We start from the raw sequence: 20,268 nt of genomic DNA, 5'->3' as shown, positions 1-20,268 counted from the left end.
CGGCCGAGGCGCAGCCGCACGGTCCCGATGTCACCAGGCAGCGGCTCCCGCCGTCCCTCTGCTCACACTGTAGTGTGCAGCCAGAAATAACAAGTAACATGTAACAATAACAGTAACAAGGAATCCAAGTGCAAGAAAGGAGAGGGGAAGAAAAGCTAACCGAGGAGTACAGACGGAAGAGACATTAACAGAAGACTGGAAGTAGATTAAAAAAACAAGCCAGTCACAGGAGGCTCTTGCCTGGTTTAAACGGATGAATTAAGAGGTCTGAGAAATCAACACCGATGTAGAAGACACCCAGGCTGAATTCAGCTGTCCTTCATCCCCTCCAAAATTCATGCTCTGTTTATTTATTAAAGCTTCTGGGTGGCAGATACTCCCCGTGGATATATGGAAAAGAAAGATCAAGAAAATGACTAATTTATAGCTGAAATTTAGTGTTGTTAGAATGGCTTTTGCTGCCAGCAGCTAATGAATACAGTGTAAGAAATTAGGGTAAGAAATTAAGGTTCAACTGTTTGGTTGGTATTGCTTCTCCTTGCCAGAATTGAGAGCATGTATCAAATATATTGTATGAGCTGTTGGTAATAGGTTCATTTCTTCCTGCTGTATGGACCAGACTGATGTCCAGGTTTTTCAACTATAAAACATCTTCATCAGCTGTGTAGATGCTCAGAGGTTTCCTGTGAATTTCATAAATCATCAGACAGATATATTTGGTGTCTGGAGATGATCTAGGATACTTAAAAATACAGAAAAGGCTACAGAAAATTTCCTTGCACAGCTGTGGTTTTTTTATGATTAAACAGAAGCAGCATTCATATTTCAGTCCTAAGATGTTTTATACCCTAGAAATCCCTTAATCCCCTGGCTACACCACTATTTTGTTACTCTAAAGTAAGCAGAACACTACTTCAACAATAACAATGTGAAAGTATATCCCTGATTGCATACAGTGTAGTCATGGATGTAACATACTGCACCTATGAAACATATTGGGCTGGAATCCTTTTTGCAGTATGTTTGCATCTATGTCCCACCTCAGACTTAAAAGAAATCAGGTCATCTCATCTCCACAGAATATAACAAACAGGACTTAACTGGGACAAGACGTGCTTTCCCAAGCTATAATCAGCAAGTGCCTTGAGCATTTGGCTGGATGTCCTGTCATACAAGCACTGAGACCCTTGGTTTCAGCTTGGTTTTGTGTTTGTCCCGATGATAGTCTATATATACAGTCTATAAACTGCTATACTGAGGCAACCTGTCGCTTCATCTGAAGTTTCCACACCTTCCTTTTATCAGAAGTTCCCTCTTCTGCCCCATGAAGTTTCATATGGCTGTCTAGGCAAAGTGGGATGATCTGAAACACCAGACAGTCAGCCTTCACTCTGCTTCTTGCCAGTAGGTGGCTGGTCTATGTTTGCCAGGTTTCTTTCCAGATATCCATGTTTTGCACCACTAGGCTTCAAAATGGTCACATGATTTAGGAAAGAAGTTTCCTATCACCTGAAACAGGGGAAGCCACTAGCACCTGTGCATGTGTGTGCCCAAAACCTCACCAAGAAAATCAAATAAAGCATTTCAGGTGGCAAGACTGTGGAGACTTTGGGAGGAAGAGTATTATGGCACCTGCAGTTGTAAGACACAAACAGAACACTCTTCCTATTTGGGAATTTTTCCTGAATTCACTTGTCATCAAACATGCTTAAAGATAGAACCAAGAACAATTTTAAAAGAGGTCTAAATAAGCAAGTTAGCAAGAAACAGAATAGAAAACCTCAAAAAGGTTATAACTACCATCAAACTTCTTTCCTAGGTCTTAAACCTAATAAATGATGCAGTCTCTCAGAACAGAATCTTCACATGAGCTGGCAGGAAGGCTGGAAACACAACTTGTGCTTCCTCCAGCTTCTCACCTCAGCTGTTTAGAAAGTTAACACAGCAAATGACATCTGCCCTTCTCGCCTGTTGAGACAGAGATTGCTCCTTCTCTTGTTTTTATCTGTAACTTTTAATGCATTCTGCACAGATGAACATATTCACATAAGGGATGTGAATAGGCTAATCCCCATTTTTATACATACACAGCCTATAGCTTACATTACCACCATTTTTAAATAAACATTCCATCTGACATAATCAACAAGGAGTCTTGAGACCTTTACAACATGTCATAGCAAATGTAAGCTCCCTTTATTACATATATATCTTAGTAACAGTGCAAACTCTGCTCTTAATATTTCAAAGACACAATATACAATCATTAATGACTTGTCTGGTTAAACTGCCCTTTCCCTCATTTTCTTTTGAAGATGTCAGGCATTTGTTGCAGCACAGCACAGAACATGAAGTTCTCTGATTTGTATTCTCTTACTTTCTTTGCTGTCTGCAAGTTTCAGCAATTCTTTATTTGGATTCTAAAGCCATTTCCCTGTATTTAAAAACTTACAGTAAAACAGAAGAAAATGGTTAGGCAACATTAGATTTCTCATTTAGATCAAAAAGAGAATGAGCTATCACCTCTTCATACTGGTTTCCTACTGTCTTAGGTTTTCAGACCTCATGACAGAAAACCGTGTCATTTCACTGATATTTCTGTTTTCCTGAAGCAAAGTGATGTAAAAGCATGTGATTTTTTTTTTTTTAAAGGAAGTAGTGATAGTTATGCTTTTATTCCTAACAATGGAAAAGATAATTACAAGTTCATGAAATAGCTACATGAAAACTAATTATTAATGGCAAGAACTCCATGAGAAAACTTCTGAGTAACTATGAAGAGAGAAAGAATCCAAAAGGAATTGAAAAAAAATGTTTGTGTGGGGAAGGAATAAAAAGAGTCTGAAACGGAAAAATGCAAGTAAACAGAAAATACAAAAGAAAGGAAAACTAGGAGACCTGAAAAAGACCTCAAAACAGCACTGCACCAAAAGTTAAAAGTGAGTGCATGTCATGATGTGGCCAAAAGTCAGATCAATGAAGTCTGCAAAAAGCATCATTTTAGCAGAAAGTAATTATTTCCCTTCTGAAGGGGTCTGGCTGCTACTTTAGAATATGATTTCAGTTTTGGATGCTGTTCTCTGGAGTATTTTTGTTTTGGAGTTGTCTCATCTGATCAGAACAAATGCCATCAACTTCATAAAATAATGCTAAGTATGACGACATGCCTTTACATACCCAAACATATTCATATTTCACAAATGAGGACACAGGATTGAATGGTGAAAGGTTTTAAGGGACATATGTTTGTCCCTGGTAGTTTCAAAACATTTCATATCTGCTTTTGTTTTTTAAGGTTGAGCCAACATTAAAAGAAGTATATGTATCATTAAAAGCCACATACTTGGAACACACAAAGTAATGCAAACATTTATGCACTATTCTTCAGGTGTAAGCTACACAGAGAAGAGAACTCACAGTTTAAATTAATCATCAAACATTGTATTTTAATACACTATACAGTATCTTACAACCAAATACAACCTTTAGTTAAAATATTTGTAATTTAAGTGGATTTAACAGCAAAACTTGAAGATTGTTAGTTATGATGTCACAATCAAAGTTAACTTCATACGGTGTGTAATACGTATCTCGATTTATACAGATTTTAAATTACATTCTTGCAGAATCTGTCTTTTGACACTGGTTAGTTAAAATTATTGAATTCTTTGAATGAATTCCATAGAAATGGTGTTTCCACCAGAAAACAGAGAAGCCTGAAATTACTTCCAGTATTTGTTAAAATCTATTGCAGCAAACAACCAGCAAAGATGAGCACAGTCAGCTAAATCAGAAAAGGAACATAACCCCCATTATTTACATCTATGAACAGAAATAACTTGTTTTTTTAGAACATACAGATAACTTATTAGAAAATCACTTCTTGAGAAGCACAAGCAAATGAAAACGGGTTTAGAATAACATATTTTCTCTTCTTTCTACTGGAGTTTTTTTTAATATCTGATTTATAAAGTTTATCATATTGCTTTATGATATCATAATATTAAGTTCATAAGACCTTGCTATTTGTCTTCTGCCACTGATGATAAAACTGGGCATTTTGTAACAAAGATATGATTTGGTTCTTCACGCTCATTCCACTTTATTAACTCAGTACCTATCAGGATATTTTTAAAATCCCTATGAAGTAGAATATGAAAAACATTAGTTAACTGACTGTAACATTGCTTTAAAACTGTGTTACTGATTTTAAAAAAATAAGTAAAAATTAGTTTTTATTTTACATATAGGCTGAGCTCATCATTATACTTTTTCATACAGCAATTGTGCAGATTAAATATATTCTTGAGAAATCTTGCATAACTTATAAATTGTTTTTCCATCTGAAGCTGGGAGTTTCGTCACGTACTGTTAAGAAAAAAAAGGCCAAATTAGTCACAAACCAACATTTAAGGTTCTATTTATAAACATTAGACTATCTTAAACTTAAACCTGTACATGCACATGTATGTCTACATGTAATGTTTTATTAAAGCTATTGAAATACCTTCCTTCAGGCCAATGTTCAGTTTTCATGGAAGGTGATAAACATTAACTGTTTCACAATGTAACCTAGCAATATCAGGAGTGATTAATAAAAAGGGTTTAATAATACTCTAGTTATTTGAAGTTCAGAATATTAAACTTTCTAGATATTAAGAAATCTGAGGTAGAAGAGCCGTTGTTGTATTTTCTGAAATTTATAAACTTTAGAGGGAAAAAATGTCTGTGCTGCTAAATTAAGAACAGTCAAATTATTTTTATCTCTTCATCAGCTATGATATAATGACCAAATTATATCCAAACACGGGAGAAAGCTTTCATGCACATGTTGTGCTGTGCTCCTGTTCACAAGACATTATTTTTCTGTTTCAAGTAAGAAAAGGAGATCTGTAAAGGCAGTGTCACTCCCAACTGAAGTTATAAAAGTTATGTACTAAGAAAAACTGCAATCCCTAGTACGAAGCGGTAAATTAATGACTGCAGCAGACAGCATATGGCCATCATTTGCATTGAGTAACTCTCTTGTAAGGTTGTAATGTGCCTGTCACACTCCTTAGCAATACTGACAAGATGTTTCTTGGGAAAAATATTTTGTGAAAATTAAGCAGACAGTGTTATGTCTACAACTCAAGTCTTCCATAATGAGAACAAAACTTGAAATGCTCCAACTCTGAGTAGGTGGAAAGGACATCAAAGGACATCAAAATCAAATGAGCAAGTACCATGAGAGTACACAAGCATTGGTATGCTATGTGCCCAGAACCAACAGAATCAGTTTTCCCTAACAGATGTCCTTAATTTGAACTGAAAAATAGACAAAGGTCACATGATGTTAAGCATTTACCATAGACCTGGGCCTAAGCTTATATTTAAAAATTCAGCAACTGCAGAGATCAGCACCCCAAGTGTTATGATTGTTTTCCTCCTTCTCTGTGAGCACAAACTGAAGTTTAAAAATCAAATCAAACCAAAAAACTTCAAAGGGCGCTTCTTGTCCTTCCTGGAAAACAGGAGCATACATCTGAATCAAGGACCTCCAACTGGAGTAAGAGTCACAATTATTCTGATTAGTATCTCCTCTAGTTATTTAAACATATCAATATTTTCAAGTAATTGATTCTCTGTGAACAAATAACTGACTGTATCTGCTGTCTCTTCAAAACTGAAAAGTGATTTCTGAGGAAAACTGAGTTATTTTTGTTCAGTAAACACAGAAATGGTGTTTTTGGAAAAACAAACAAACAAACAAATAAACCCTTAAGTCTGTAGCTCGCTCAGACAAAGTAATTCCCAGACATTCAAGATGCACACAGGTTTTTGTAGGGAAGACTGCAAGTCTATCTTTCAAGGGAAAGTTAATTTATCCACTACTTGATCTAAACAGAAAATGCTGTTTCTTGAACAACTTTGGTAGTGAAAGGAAGGGATAAACCAGTCAACAGTGCCTAATGCCCTTGAGGAATCTGCTGGAGCCAACGTGTAGAAATGTGTAGGTCAATAATGTATATTAATAACCAAGAATTGAGATAATATTTAAAAGCTGGTGCAGTATCATGCTGGTAAGCTTCTATGGCATTCTGCACAAGTAAGTCTAAAGACAACATTTTCTGAACTTGAGTAATGACTGCATTTGTGTGATGCTAGTCTATTTTCTTTAAATAAAAAGAAGATTATTATTATTACAAAAATTAAGTTTCAGTTGTTCAGCTAGTATCTAGTAGCTGTTTTATCAGTAAAATAAACAGAAGGTCTAAGTTGAAAAAACCCCACTAATTTTATGTTGTTATTCAGGCTGGTAAATGCTGAAAATCTGAAACAGCTGTAAATATTTGTGTCATTATTTACTTGTAAGTAGACAGTCCTGGGTGCAGTTATGTAACGAACAGGAAGAAATATATTCCTTAGCTTCTGTCTGAATAACATTTCCATATGCACATGCCATTAGAGAAATAGAAACAGTAAACTAAATACAGTTGCTCTGCTTAGGTAGTGTACTAATCAGAAATCGTAGAAATATACACTGCTTGATTTTAAGCATCTCTAGAACACATATACACAAAAATATGCATTTCAGAAATGCGGAAACTTAAATGTAAACCCATAAAATGCTATGTACTTGCATATTTAGGTATGAATTCCAGAAAATATACAAAGCTATAAATGCTAGCATTAGGAATGTATTCTATGGTATGCTGTAAATAAAAATTTAAAGGTACATGCATTGTGCTCTAGGCAAGTAACAAATACTTCATGGAATATTGTCTAAAAGTTTGAAAATAGGGTACAACCATTTTGTATATTATTCTACTTCAAACCGAAACACAGCTACTGCAACAAATTGCATTTTTTCCCCTATAAAATAACGCACTTTAATAAAATGAGTAACAGTACACAGAACATGAAAATAAAAATGACCCTCCTTTTACCCTCCATCCACAACTTACACACTTTTCCTTCTTTTTCCAGCTTCTTCAAGTGGACTAGGAGGTTATTTTCTGCTGCTGGAAGTAAATTTTCAGGGATTTCCTAACGGGAACAAAAAATATGCATATTGTGTTTGTTTAAATATTCATCAATTATTTTTTCAATATATGGAACTCATGGTTTATTATCACATATTTTCCTCTTCTGAATTGCCATGTTGAACATTCGGTTAGTTACAGGAAACAGAGATGAGTAAATAATTTTTACACCAGTTAAACTAGCAGTCTAACAACACATTTTTGTTTACTTCGCTCATTTTTTGCATTATCCGTTTGTATGATGCAAACTTTGGCCAGCATCAAGAAGACTGTGCTCTTCTGAGCTTGGTCTGCACTGGGTTGTCAGTGTAGCTGAGTATTTTTAAAGACAAATTTAAGATGCATTTCTCCACATACACCTATCACTTCTATTCCACAACAACATTTGCATAGGTTTAAATATCCTGTAGTGATTAGTATCTGTAAATAAGTGAACAATTAAAAAATATAACAGCTTCAGGAGGACAAAACATCTCTTAAAATTTTTCAATGCTCATTAGGTAAAAAATAGTAACATCCAGATAAGCTGTGGATGCCCCATCCCTGGAAGTGTTCAAGGACAGTGTGGGTAGGGATTTTAGCAATCTGGTCTAGTGGAAGATGTCCCTGCCTGTGGCAGGGGGGTTGGAACTAGATGACCTTTAAGGTCCCTCCAACCCAAAGCATTCTATGATTCTATAACGATTGCTCAAAATCCCCCTCTCCAGCTCTATCATCCTAAAAGTAAAGCTTTTTTTTTTTGTTTTTGAAAATTAAAAAGCTCTTCTCTAAATAATATGAGCATGGTAGGAAAATTCACTAGAAAATTAGTTAAATAAATTGTGAACCTTTAAAATACTTTGAAAGCATACACTTTTCTTTGTAATATAAAGCTTTAGTAGTATTGAAAAAATTTTTATATATATAGGACAAGCGATTTGTGATTTACAGAAACATGACAATGGCTGTATACTTAAAAACTAGTTGATCAGGCTGGAAAACTGCAGAAGCTGAACTGCCACAGGTAGTGGTACATCAGCATTGCAAAACATTCAATTTGATGTACTCATTCTTTTGGAAACTGGGGGTCAGCAGAACCATGAAAAACGAGTTGTGAAGCTGTTACAGATATGTGCACAAGCCAAAGCCATTGGCAACTTTGTCATCTTCCTCCTAGAGTAAATGCTGTATCATCTCTGCTTGCTAGGAGGGGCAACCCCCACACAACAGGGATTGCAGAGGTTACATGAAGAATGATAAAGTAGCAAAAAAATACTCTTACGCCTGTTTAATGACACACACAAGCTATCCAACTTCTGAGTAGCAACATCCATCTCTGCGGAGCTGCAGTTCACCTGCAATCTCCTGCAGACTGATAAATCAGGAACTACAAGTTCTAACCAATCTTCAGGAGACTCCAAACACAGTTTGGCAAATCAGTGACTACTCGCCATGTTATACTTTCCACTTAGAACCAAGTAGTACAACTTTACTTTTGCTTCATCCTATGAAACTGTGCTTAGGGCCATCTAGGTAGTGAAATAAGAAGTTCATAAGAATCATCTGAGTCTCACTCCAAGGAAGTGCTTAAGTAATACAATTTAGATGCACTCATAAGTGAATCCTGAACAAGCAGCATTTTTTTTTCTCTCTTTTAAGAAGCCACCATGGTCTTCACTCAAAGACTTCAACTGTTACATACAATTTTATGAACATAACCTCAATTTTCTTTAGCTTGATCTAAAAACTTTGAATCAACAATTACCTTGTATACTATCTTTACAAGCTCTGAGGATGTGTATGATTTTCCAGTATTCTTCTGGAACACATTTAGAATTTGCTGTTCACGTGCAACTCGGTGAGAAATGTAGTTTTGGATTCTAGTATTTGCATCACGTACTACAGGGCCATGACCTAAAAATCAAAACACATGTACCAGAGCACTATTACTCAAATCTGGAATTAAGTATGTTATTGAATAATTGAAACATTCCTATGTAAATTCCGGTAGATTTAAGAGTCATAAGGAAGAAGCAGCACCTTTATGTATCACCCTGTCAGAGTATCCTTGATGTTAAATTGTCAGACACTCTTTGAATGATTTTGTGTGGGGGGATTTTTTTTGTTTGTTTGTTTTTTTTCTTCCCATCATATAAATAGGCCACAATTAAGTTTGAATGTCTGTATCACAGTCTGCAACTGAAAAGCATTAAGATGGAAAGGAAGAATTAGGATATGAAAAGTCTGAATGGGGAAAAGGAATACTTGAGATGGAATGAGGAAAGCAAGGGAAGACTACTTTAGGCTATTAAAAAAAAATGGAAAGGAGTTAATTGCTGAGCAGACTTTAAAATGAGATTCATGTTATTATAGTATCTGTGTTTGCCTGTCTTCCCCTCCCCAGGACATGGATATTGATGATTTAAACTGATACTGGTCTTTGAACAATAGTGGCTGGTGTAAAGGACGCAGGTACTACTGTCCTGTTGGGGACTACCTAGCAAGCACTGAGGTGGCATCTTTAATTGTGACAGGTAATTTTCCAGGACAGATCTTCAGAACTGATTCATACACTGTATTTTATTCCTTTAAAAACGTAAGTGATCATAAGTATGATAAAAAAAAATTAATAGAAGGGACAAATCAGTGAGCCAATCGGAATGTGTCAGGGCAGGAATAAACAAGGCACAGGGAAAGTTACAGGTGGGTCATTTTATGTCCAGCTGGTTAATAAAAAAAACACACATGTTTTTTCCTGGACTGATTGTGCCAGTTCAGAAATATTCAGCTTACTGACAGGTCTTTGAATCACCTTATGAAAAGGCTTAATTGGTAAAGCACTAACCTTTATGAAAATATCAAATACTGCCTCATGGTACACTAAAATGACAGACGAAAATATTCTTCAGCCATGAGAATTACATGCACAGAAATTAAACTTAATGTTTTACCTATTGAGAAATCTACTTGCATGAATAATCATCACATGCTTTTTATAGCAAGGTTTCCTATTTCTTTGCCTGTATATCTCACTGAAGTAGCAACAGCAATTTCCAGCTCTGCCAATGCAAACTCTGAGTAATTTATAAAATTAGTAGAAAAGAAAGTACTGTAAAAAACTATAGCTTTCTTTTAGAAGTTATTTAGTATCATCCAAATTGGACAGTTTCTCTTGAGATTCTTGGACTATTTAAAAAAATCACCTTATTCTTTACCTGTACTTTGGATTAACTGACTAAATGGCTTTTTAATATTAAGGCTTTTTAAATTAAAGCTCATTTTGCCTTAGGACAGGCAGCTTATAGAAAAACAGCAATTAATTTTTCATGTTTTGAATATCTGTGAACTAAAGTGTCAAAGGGATCTGTTCTTCCGTAAGTCAAAATATACACATCTCAACTTATACACTCACTTCAGCACATCTGAAATTACTAAATATAGCTTGAAGCTTACCTTGTGTAAATATAGTATCATAAATATAAGATATGTAATGTGCAAATATAAAACTATACTGTCATATGCATTTATATTTAATGATTTCAAACATATTTAATCTGAAGCTATTGTCCCTTACAAAGTAAATTACAAATATAACACTGTTACCATTTATAAAATCAAAACTTTAAACTTAGAAAAAACACATTAAGATATACAAAGCAGAGACTATAACGGTAACTGTCCATTTTCTTGCATTCTCTAAGGACAGAAGTCTCATTAAAGCAATCAAAAGTAAGGCCTGCACATGGAATCACAAGGCATCTTAAAACCTATCCCCACTCTTCCAAGTGATTTAATTGACTTAGACTACAGGACCAATGTCCGGACCTGAAACTGGAATCCATATTTTGCAAAGTTAAAGGCATTTCATATCCATTACATCATCTGATCCCTAGCTGTTGTGTATGCATATACATACATTAAAATGATGTCAGAAATCTAGGAACTAAATCCAGATGTGGATCTTTCCCATCCATCATTTTTCCAGGACAGCAATACAATTAACTTCATCCATAAATGGATTTATATCTGAATAAATGTAAAACGTTTCTGAGCACATGAAAAGCACTCTCAAAATATGACTGTACTGTCATTCCACGAATTTATATCAGACAGATTCATATTATTTTCTGGTGACACACTGTGAAATAATACAGATTCTCTTACTTTAAATTACAGCACAAAGGATAGAACAGAAGAAAACAACTGGCTCATAAAATTTTGCACAGATTCCTAACTCCAGTATCATTTTTTCTGTATTATGAAGGAATATTGTTCATTATTACAGGATGGGGAGCCCTCTGCTGACTAAAAAGCCCTTTTCTTGTCCCAAGGATTCACATCAAATACTGGCTGTAAGTAGACGTTGTGAGTATTCTGCCTGAGTCACTTCTACATTAAATTGAAAAAGAAGCACGGAAGGGGAACGATTGGCAAAATTCAGCTACTCACACCTAGCCAGCAGTCAGCTTGTTACAAAAATTCATCTAATTCTGAGGCTGCCATGTGAGTGCTAAAGCATGGATGGGGAACAGAAAAACAGTTCAAAAATTATGAAGACCTAAAACTGCAGTACAGACAAAGTACTGAACTTACATAGAATGTATAGTAAAGCAAACTACTTTCTGCTATAGTTACCCAACAGCATAAACAATTGTTCTGATTGAGCAATAACCATCTTCTACCCAACTGCACATACACTTTGTGGTGCATGGATGCAAAAAGAAAGTTAATTTTGAACCAACTCAATACTTGGCTACCCATCACTGAAAATGCATAATATCACACTGGCTTCCTAATTGTAAGTACAGTACAAGCACAGATACAACAGTAGGAAACAGTGACATATAAAAGGCACAAATATTCAGCCTGGGTGAATGTGTAATCTAGATACATAACCATTAAGAACAGAGTGAAATACAACAGATAAAATTGATAAACAAAATAGAATTTGGCATATATGGACTTTTGGAAGGCAGAAATTCAATTAGAGGAACAGACTGAAAGAGAGCAGAACATTTGAGTGAGATTCTGGAAGCTAAAATATTTTTAGTTTTAACAGAAGTTAAGTCAATAACTATGACCAAGTTGCTATTCTGTCTACATCAGCCTCCATGTCCATGGAATATCTATAATGATGTTTTTCTTAAATAGCATTTTTATGCCTAGATCTTAAAGCACTTAAAGGACACCTACTTCAAAAGAAGGCTATTTTAAGAGTGAACACAAGACAGTAGGCCAAACATAGATGGTTAATGGAGCAAGACAGGATTGAGAACGTAGACACAGTAGCTCAGAATGACAAGTTGAAGATGATGAAACAGAAAAAGTCGGAAAAAATCCTGAGATGTAGCTCTGAGAAAGCAAATGAGGAGCTTAAACCTTTGTTACATAATGAGTTCTTAAAATGCAGTCTTGTCAAATAGACACATGATTTATATGAAAAGTAAATGCATTCCCAAGGTTTGCAGGAAAGAGAGGAAAAAAATTAAAGAAAAGTCATAGACTGAGTGAATCGGCAACTTATTTTTAGAACATGTTTGCGTCTTGTTCAAATTTAACCTAAGTCATTAACTAAGACAACCATTTCACAGTTCTGCAGCTTTTCAAGATGAATTTGTGATTAATCTGTGTTGCAAGGGACAGACATCTCTCTCAAAAAACTTTACTAGGTACTCACAGTGGCAGAATATGTGGGGATGGAAAGGACCAAAAGAACAACTATTATTTTTATTTCCAGGGTATCATTAAGGCACATGGATACAGTAATATAAGAAAGCTAAATTTGCTGTATAATTTAAACAGTGAAAGATTCTGGCCTCTGGAGGCTTTGGGCACAGAAACACAAGATTCACCCTCAAATGGAGAAATTTCAGGAAGGAAAGATAACTATCACTAAAAATTTTCAAGTCTTGAAAACCACCATGCCATAAAGTCATCCTAGCGCTTATTAAGTAATGAACTTGAATTGTTACGTCAGGAATGGCGTTTGATTGTAATAAGAGTTCTCAAATTCTTAGAGGACACACTTCAAAATTACATAGTGAAAGAGAGAAATTAAAAATAGAACCACTTACCTGGATATATCAAATCTGGTTTCATTTCTAACAACCTTTTCAAAGTTTTCATGTAATCATACAGGTCTTCTATTACTGTTGTTCCTTCCCCTAAAATACAGTCACCGGAAAATACAGCATTTTCTTCTTCTAGATGTAAAATCATGTGATCATCAGTGTGTCCTGGTGTATATAAAACTCTGTTTAAGGAACAACAACAAAAAAGCATAAGTTTTTCATACAGCAAATATGCTTCATTTTTGAAGCAAGAACAAATAATAATAAAACCACACACTTACAAAGCAGCCCACAAGAATCAGAAAAAAACTGACCAAAAAAAGGCTGAAAAGTTGATATAACCAGGGTATCACTTTGTCTAATCCCAGTCCATTTCCTTATACCAGGTAGAGAACACAGATCATCATCTCTAACTTTACTTACTGACATGCTTTTACTTACATGACACATCATAATACAAGTGCATTAAGGGAGCTGACTAGCCGTGTACAATTTCTGTTTTAGAGGGCTTTACTCTGAAGCTTTCAAAAAGAAAGATTCAAATATTATTTCCAAATTGAAAAGCGTGACATTCTTGACATACACCTTGTACTTAGCAATAAGGTTAATGATGATGTCTATTCCTTTAGAAATTAATTCTAAACTTCTAAACCTGACCCAGATAAAGTTAAATCTCTCAAAATTTATTTTTCCCTGAAAGCCCCATGGCACAGAGGAGCAGAGCCATCAAATACAAAGAACCATGGTCTTTTAGCTGTTCTATGTGCAGGTCATTAAACATCTGAATGGTAATGATTAAGGACCCACATCTTGAATCAGCACTGCATTAGCAGGCCACAAAGGGACAGTAGATATGCGTGTATATATGGTAACCTGAGCTGCCAAGGAGCTGCACTGTGGTGTTCTTTCACTAGGATTTCTGAAAGGCAGAAGGCCTTACGTTGAGGCTGATGCAGACAGAGTAACACAGCTTGGATCAGCATCACTGCTGAAATTGAGCACAATCCTCCTGTTAATGGCAGATGCATCAAAGCAGCGATCAGGAACTGACAGAGCTGGTGCCAAGCGCGGCGTACAGGGAAAGGCTAAACAGCTCCCAGCCAGCGCTGGGAGACCACAAGTGCAGCACCATCCAACACAATGACTTCCAGCTCTTACTGAATACTGAGCTCAGAAGGAAGCAGGTGAGCCATCACCCTATGGAAGCAACATCAAAATCAAGATGATGGGTTGTATCTTGCCTTTGCGGGAAGTGTTATCCTCCAGTTCTTGACGAAACTTTACCAGGAAACCACTAACATGGAAAAACAACAGAAAATGAACCCAGCACTGCCTGGCTCACCTTGAAAACTTGAGGGTTGCTAACTAAAATTTAACATGCAGATACTGCTATCTTGGAACCAGTGGTGGATCTGAGAGTATCCTTAAAGAGCTTACCTGCTTTTAACCAAGCATAACGTTTGGATGCATTACCCCTGTCATGACTCCATAGGGGCTGTGATGTCTATTATAAATTCTCACCAGGCTGAACAAGGACACCAGAGCACATGACAGGGAACTCCTGTGCGTAGTGGATAACTCTGGGAACTAGTCCACTATTTAGTCCCAGAAGTGTTGGCTAACAACCCCTTAACTTTGACAACACACTTAAGCTCCCAGTCCTCACAACAAACTTCTTAAAGGTGTTGGCTAACTAGCCCTGTATTTTTACAACACACTACAACAAGCTCCCAACTCCCACAACAGCACAGCCAGCCTGTTTGAGCCCTCCAGGAAGTGAGCTGGGGTGGGGGACTGATGCAGGCATGAGTCTGAAGGCAGAAAAGGAAGTTGGCTCAGAACTGCCTCAGTGCTGCCCCAATTCTATGGGATCCTCTCTGCCAATCACAACTTTCTTGTCATGACAGTCATAATGTTTGAGACAAAACATGCTTAGGCCTGGTCCTCCACCACCTCAAACTTCAAAATGTACCTCTCTTGTCTTACTAGGATTGAAATTTAAAAAGTCAGTTTACATCTTTAAATTTTTGTCCAAACATGGGCCACTTAGGGAAGTGAAAGGTCTTCAACATGCAATATAATACTCTTTTTTTTAAATTTTTTTTTACACTAACAAAATAAAATGCTTTTGGACAAATATGTCCTAAAAATACCCTTTTTTTTTTTTTTAATGTGGCTTTTTTTTTTTCTTCCAATCAACCAACTGACATTCTGCAAGTTGGGATATAATTCCCAGCTAAACTGAGTAAAACAAGCAAACTTTGTCCTTAGAAGCATAATGCCTTGTTAATGAAAGGAGCCCAAAAAGAGAACGATCAGACCTTTTTGTTGTGTGTGTGATTCCATGAGGCAGAGTGGCTTTCTGTTTCACACTCATTCAAACTGACATTACAGGCAATATACTCCCTGGGAAGAATTTCTCCCAGACTGGCACCCTACAAGAACCTGATAGGTTCAAGGTTTAAAATTTAACATTTTAAGTATTAAATGTTTTAGTGTCTCCTTGGGAAATATTTTTAAAGTAAAGAGAAAGGCATGCTAAATAATCCATCCAGACTACCATACACTTTCACAAAAGTATCAATTTTAATAGTAACTACTTATGTAAGAGTGATAAGAAAGTATGTAAAATTTTATTTGATTTTCCCGAAGAAAATATTTTTCTAGGGAAATGTTCCTAATTTCTCTTCTGAGTCCAAAGACTAAAGGCTAATTCCTGATAATTCTTATTCATAAAACCGATTTCTTTGTATTAACGTACCTGCTGGATTATGATAGGAAGTCCACATACATAAGTGCTGAAAAGACTCGATGTATGGGTTTGCAGTCATAGAAATTAGGATACATGTACGTGTCAGAATTCTGAAGAAAAAAGAACTTGCAGAAATTGGTGTTTACCTGAGTGTGGCTCCCTCTGTCTGTATCACATCACCCTCTTTAAGATAAGAATATTTATGTCCTCCTTCTATTGTTTCTTCACAGTGAGGGACACGAGGGAGCTTACAGATGCGATATCCTGAGTCTGATACTTAAAGAAAGTAAAGAAATTGATGTTTGGAATTTGTCACTAACAAAGCTAATTCCACAGAAAGGTTACTTTTTTAATGAGTACTATTAATTATCACACACTACGAATATAAAACTAGAAACAATAAATTCTGTATAGTAACTTTATGTTTGTAAAGAATAGAGAAAACCACTGATTTTGAATACTGTACTCTGTACCAGCAACAAATTAGAAGATGAAAAAAAATCAGAAATGAAATTAAAATATCAGTAGTTATAATACTTTACAAATATTCCTTCTTGAGTCAAGAGCCACCCTGCATAAACTTTTACAACACCACTGAGATTTCTGCACTCGCATTCTCATTATGATTCAGAGAAGCATCATTCAACATTTGCCTAAAACTGGAGACTTTTTTGAGCTGCAACTTCCCTTAGCTTTTATTGTTCTGAACTGTGCATGCCTTGGCTGGAACAGCTACGGATAAGAACCCAGAAAGGCATTTATATTCCTTGCTAGTCTTTACAACCACACTCATGGGTTGACAAGCCCAAGAGGATTCAACTACTGTTTTCAGTAGTGCCCAGGCTTCTTTGCAGAAAAGTACCTAGCAGTTTTACAAAATAAAGCCTGTGACAAAGTTCATTATAAAGTTCAACAATGTTAAGAATTACTGCATTATCCATAGTGCTTATTCTCTTCCCAGGTACCAAAGCAGAAATGTCTTCTACTGTTTATCAATACGAAATACACATTTTTAGATCAGAATTTACCTGTGGACTGCCCTACCACTTTCCCCTCATGATCTGAGGCCTATGAATTTGTCAGCAATTATTAGTGGGCTCCTGTAGGAATCTCAAAGTTATGCATGTTTCTTTTTCAAAATTCAAGTTATTTGTTTTTACATAAGTGAAAATAACAATCAATTTGTCACTGCAGTCAATGTGAAAAGGAAGGATTATCAAGTTTTTCTCACATCACTTAATACCATATAAACTGCTGATGGTAATCTAAGTTCTCATTATTCACACATAAGAAAAAATCACTACGAAGGTATGCACAGGCATTGAAGAAAAACGGTAGTACTACAAGTAAAATATTCAGATTATTCATTGCTCTCATTCAATACACTGCAACAGTATCATGAAATTACATGTATCTTATATGAAGATTCCAGAAGAATAATCCAGCTGATTTGCACAGAAGCATTCAGTTAATGTTTTTTAGTTGCCACGCATCTAACATTTTCAATGTTATTATGAAATGAGATTTCAATATCTGAAACCTCTGGCCTACCATTCGGGATGTTTTTGCAGATATCAGGTATTCCACCAGTATGATCACGATGCCAGTGTGTCACTAAAATTTCTTGAATAGAGACATTGAACTCTGACAGTGCCTGCTTTAAACAGCTGATATATTCAGGAATAGCTGGCTCTCCGGTGTCAATAAGGACTCTTCTACACACGGACAAAAAAAGGGAGGGATATACAAACAGCAGAGAATTAAGAGTGTTCATCTGAAACACAAATAATAATAAAAGAAGACAACATTGCATGGAAATGTGGCAATAATTAATGTCTCCATATCCAGACGCCATCTCTTTCTTCCCGATATGCCAACCTCGTGTCAAGACAATTTAAAAAGTGAGATAAACAATAAACATAGCCCACACATTTACAACTCCGAGACAAGTAGCAGGAACCATCGTTTAGTACTGCCGGGGAGCTGCGCGGCCTGAGGCTCCCACCCGCTTCCCTCAGGGAATTCCAGGCCTCCGCCCAAGAGTCGCACGGCCGAGGCCCCACACCCCACCTGTCCAAACCACCTCCGGGCACCGGCTCCGAAAATTTAACGCTTTAGTGTTTCTTTCCTCTTTCTCACCCTAATTAAGGGACTTGTGAACAGGCCGGCAGCCACCTCTCGCTCCAGAGGCAGCGCACAGCCCCGCGGCGGGGCAGGGAAAGCGACCGGGGGCTGGGGAAAGAGAGGCGACCTCCGCCGCCACGTCCCCTTCTCCCTGCCCCGTTCCCCAGCAGGGTCGGTACCTGTGCCCGGTGCCCACAAGGTAGGTGTTGGTGCCCTGCAGAGTCATGGGCCCCGGGTTGCAGCCCAGCACCCGCACCACCCGCGACGAGAGCCGCTCGATGCGCGGCAGCAGCGACACCATCCTCGCAGCCAATCCTCCCGAATTCCCAGCTCCCCTCCCCTCCCAACGCCAGCGGGCTGGAAGGCGGAAGCCTGTATTCCCCGTGCTCCGCCTCCCGGTGCCCGATCGCGGCGCCTTCCGCCCGGCTCTGTGGCGAACCGGCCGTCAGGCGGCTCCTCCCGGCCCGCGGCCAAGGCGGGGCGGCCTCCGGTCTTCGCGTGAACCTCGGCCTCTGCCAACGAACGCCATGGTGATCCACTGGGATAAAGTTATCCCTCGTGGAGAACAGTTCTCAGTAGAATTCAGTCCTCCTTTTCCGGGTCGGTGCCTCGCTGCTGCTCAGTGAGAGGCAGGTCCAGGCTCTGCAGGATTCTTCCGGAGCAATTTGTTGTAGGGACAGCTGCACCTTCTCAATATTCCAGGAACGTGCCTACTTACAGAGTATGTAGGAGCTATATATGCTCCTGTATGGTATATAGGAGCAATTTAGGATTTAGCATTTTAAAAAAAAATGGAGAGCTACTGGAGAGTGTCCAGTGAAGGGCCAGTAAAATGATGAAGGGACTGGAGCATCTCGTCTGTTAGGAAAGGGTGAGAGAGCTGGGACTGTCCAGCCTGCAGAACAGGCCCAGGAAAATCTCGTCAGTGTATATAAAAACATAAAGGGAGGGTGCATAGGGGACAGAGCCAGGCTCTGTCACAGGGCCATTGCTGTCTGTCCTGTCATGGTGCCCAGTGCCAGAACCAGAGGCGATAGGGCACAACCCAAAACACAGGATGTTCCTTTTGAACATCAGGAAACGCTTTTTTACTGTGAGCGTGACCAGGAGCTGGCACAGGTTGCCCAAGGGGGTTGTGGAGTCTCCATTCTGGGAGATACTCAAAAGTCATCTGGACATGGTCCAGGGCAACTGGCTCTAGGTGGCTCTGCTGGAGCAGTGGCTTGGACCAGATGACCTCCAGTGATCTCACCTCAGCCATTCTGTGATTTTGTGAAATTTTCTCACTGTCAGGTAGTAATACTGTGTTTGTAAACAGCATTCGTTCTAGAGTCTGCAAGGTGCTGAAATTCACCTGTTTGGCTTTGCAGTGTCCCTTCTGAAACCCCCAATTATTTGCCTTTCAATTGACATCGTTAAAGAAATTAGGGCAGACTTGTTCTCTCCTTAAACCACCTTTAAATGAAGAATAAACATAATTTAACCTGAAATAAAAGCAGGTAATATTATTACGGGAACTTTACCAATATTAGAATTTCAAATATTATCTAATTGTTTTATATCTATATTAGATCCCATATGTTACTGATAACAAATAAATGTAAATTTCTAAGATGATCATAACAATACAAAGAACAAAAAGTGTTTGGTGGTAGCATAGTTTTTTCTTAAATGTTCTTTTCATTATGTGAAAATGAAAAGAGGTGCAACTCTTATGTGTGATCTAGAGCCATTTCTAGGATTTGCATGGGAAAACAGAACAGATTCTCACTGTCTTCTGAAGGGACAGAAATCACCAAACATAATCTTGATAGGCGAAGTTCCAAAAGACTTATTAGAAACAAAAAACTCAGTGTGCAGCATGGAACTGGAAAACAAAATTTTGTGGCTTCAACAGAACTTTGTAACTTCATGAAAATTCAAAGTTTAATTTTTTTTTAAATGTACTTAAATGCTATCGTAGGCAAGTAATACATGCAATACGTGCCAGGAGATGTGCTATTAAAAGCTTCAGATACTAACAAATGTCTGCATCTTGCCATGCATGACAAACTGGTGTTCTCCACTCTAACATTGTGTCTCTTTCCTCCTTCCCGTGCTGGGAGCTGGTTCTCAGTTTGGCACAGATCCACCTGATGCCTTTGGCTTCCTGGGCAGTGTGAGGCAGGGGATGGCACAAGGCAGGGAGGCAGCTCTGAGGTAGGTCCTGCTGCCTACCTAGCCATGCTGCACTTGCTGGTGTCGGCTCACAGCTCAGATTTTCAGCTAGCCTCAAAGGTCAGAGAACAAATGGTGCCTTTCAGCTGCTTGGCCAGAC

The 20,268-nt window shown here is 37.6% G+C and overlaps 1 protein-coding gene across 1 annotated transcript; it reads right to left on the bottom strand.

Annotated features, from left to right (window-relative positions):
* Positions 1-3,938: 3,938 nt before the first annotated feature.
* On the bottom strand, positions 3,939-18,399 carry LACTB2 (lactamase beta 2). The gene is made up of 7 exons (XM_027696957.1): positions 18,131-18,399; positions 17,379-17,542; positions 15,974-16,097; positions 13,079-13,257; positions 8,770-8,918; positions 6,948-7,029; positions 3,939-4,368 (listed from the first exon to the last, which is right to left on the bottom strand). Exons 1-7 carry the CDS (start codon positions 18,250-18,252, stop codon positions 4,325-4,327), a joined length of 864 nt encoding a protein of 287 aa, XP_027552758.1. The 5' UTR covers positions 18,253-18,399; the 3' UTR covers positions 3,939-4,324.
* Positions 18,400-20,268: the final 1,869 nt, after the last annotated feature.

The sequence above is a fragment of the Neopelma chrysocephalum genome, unplaced genomic scaffold (assembly GCF_003984885.1).
Source record: "Neopelma chrysocephalum unplaced genomic scaffold, ASM398488v2 Primary Assembly neopelma1_22, whole genome shotgun sequence".
Taxonomy (NCBI): domain Eukaryota; kingdom Metazoa; phylum Chordata; class Aves; order Passeriformes; family Pipridae; genus Neopelma; species Neopelma chrysocephalum.
The sequence above is the reverse complement of the archived record's forward strand: the minus strand, read 5'-3'. Positions and strand labels throughout refer to the sequence as shown.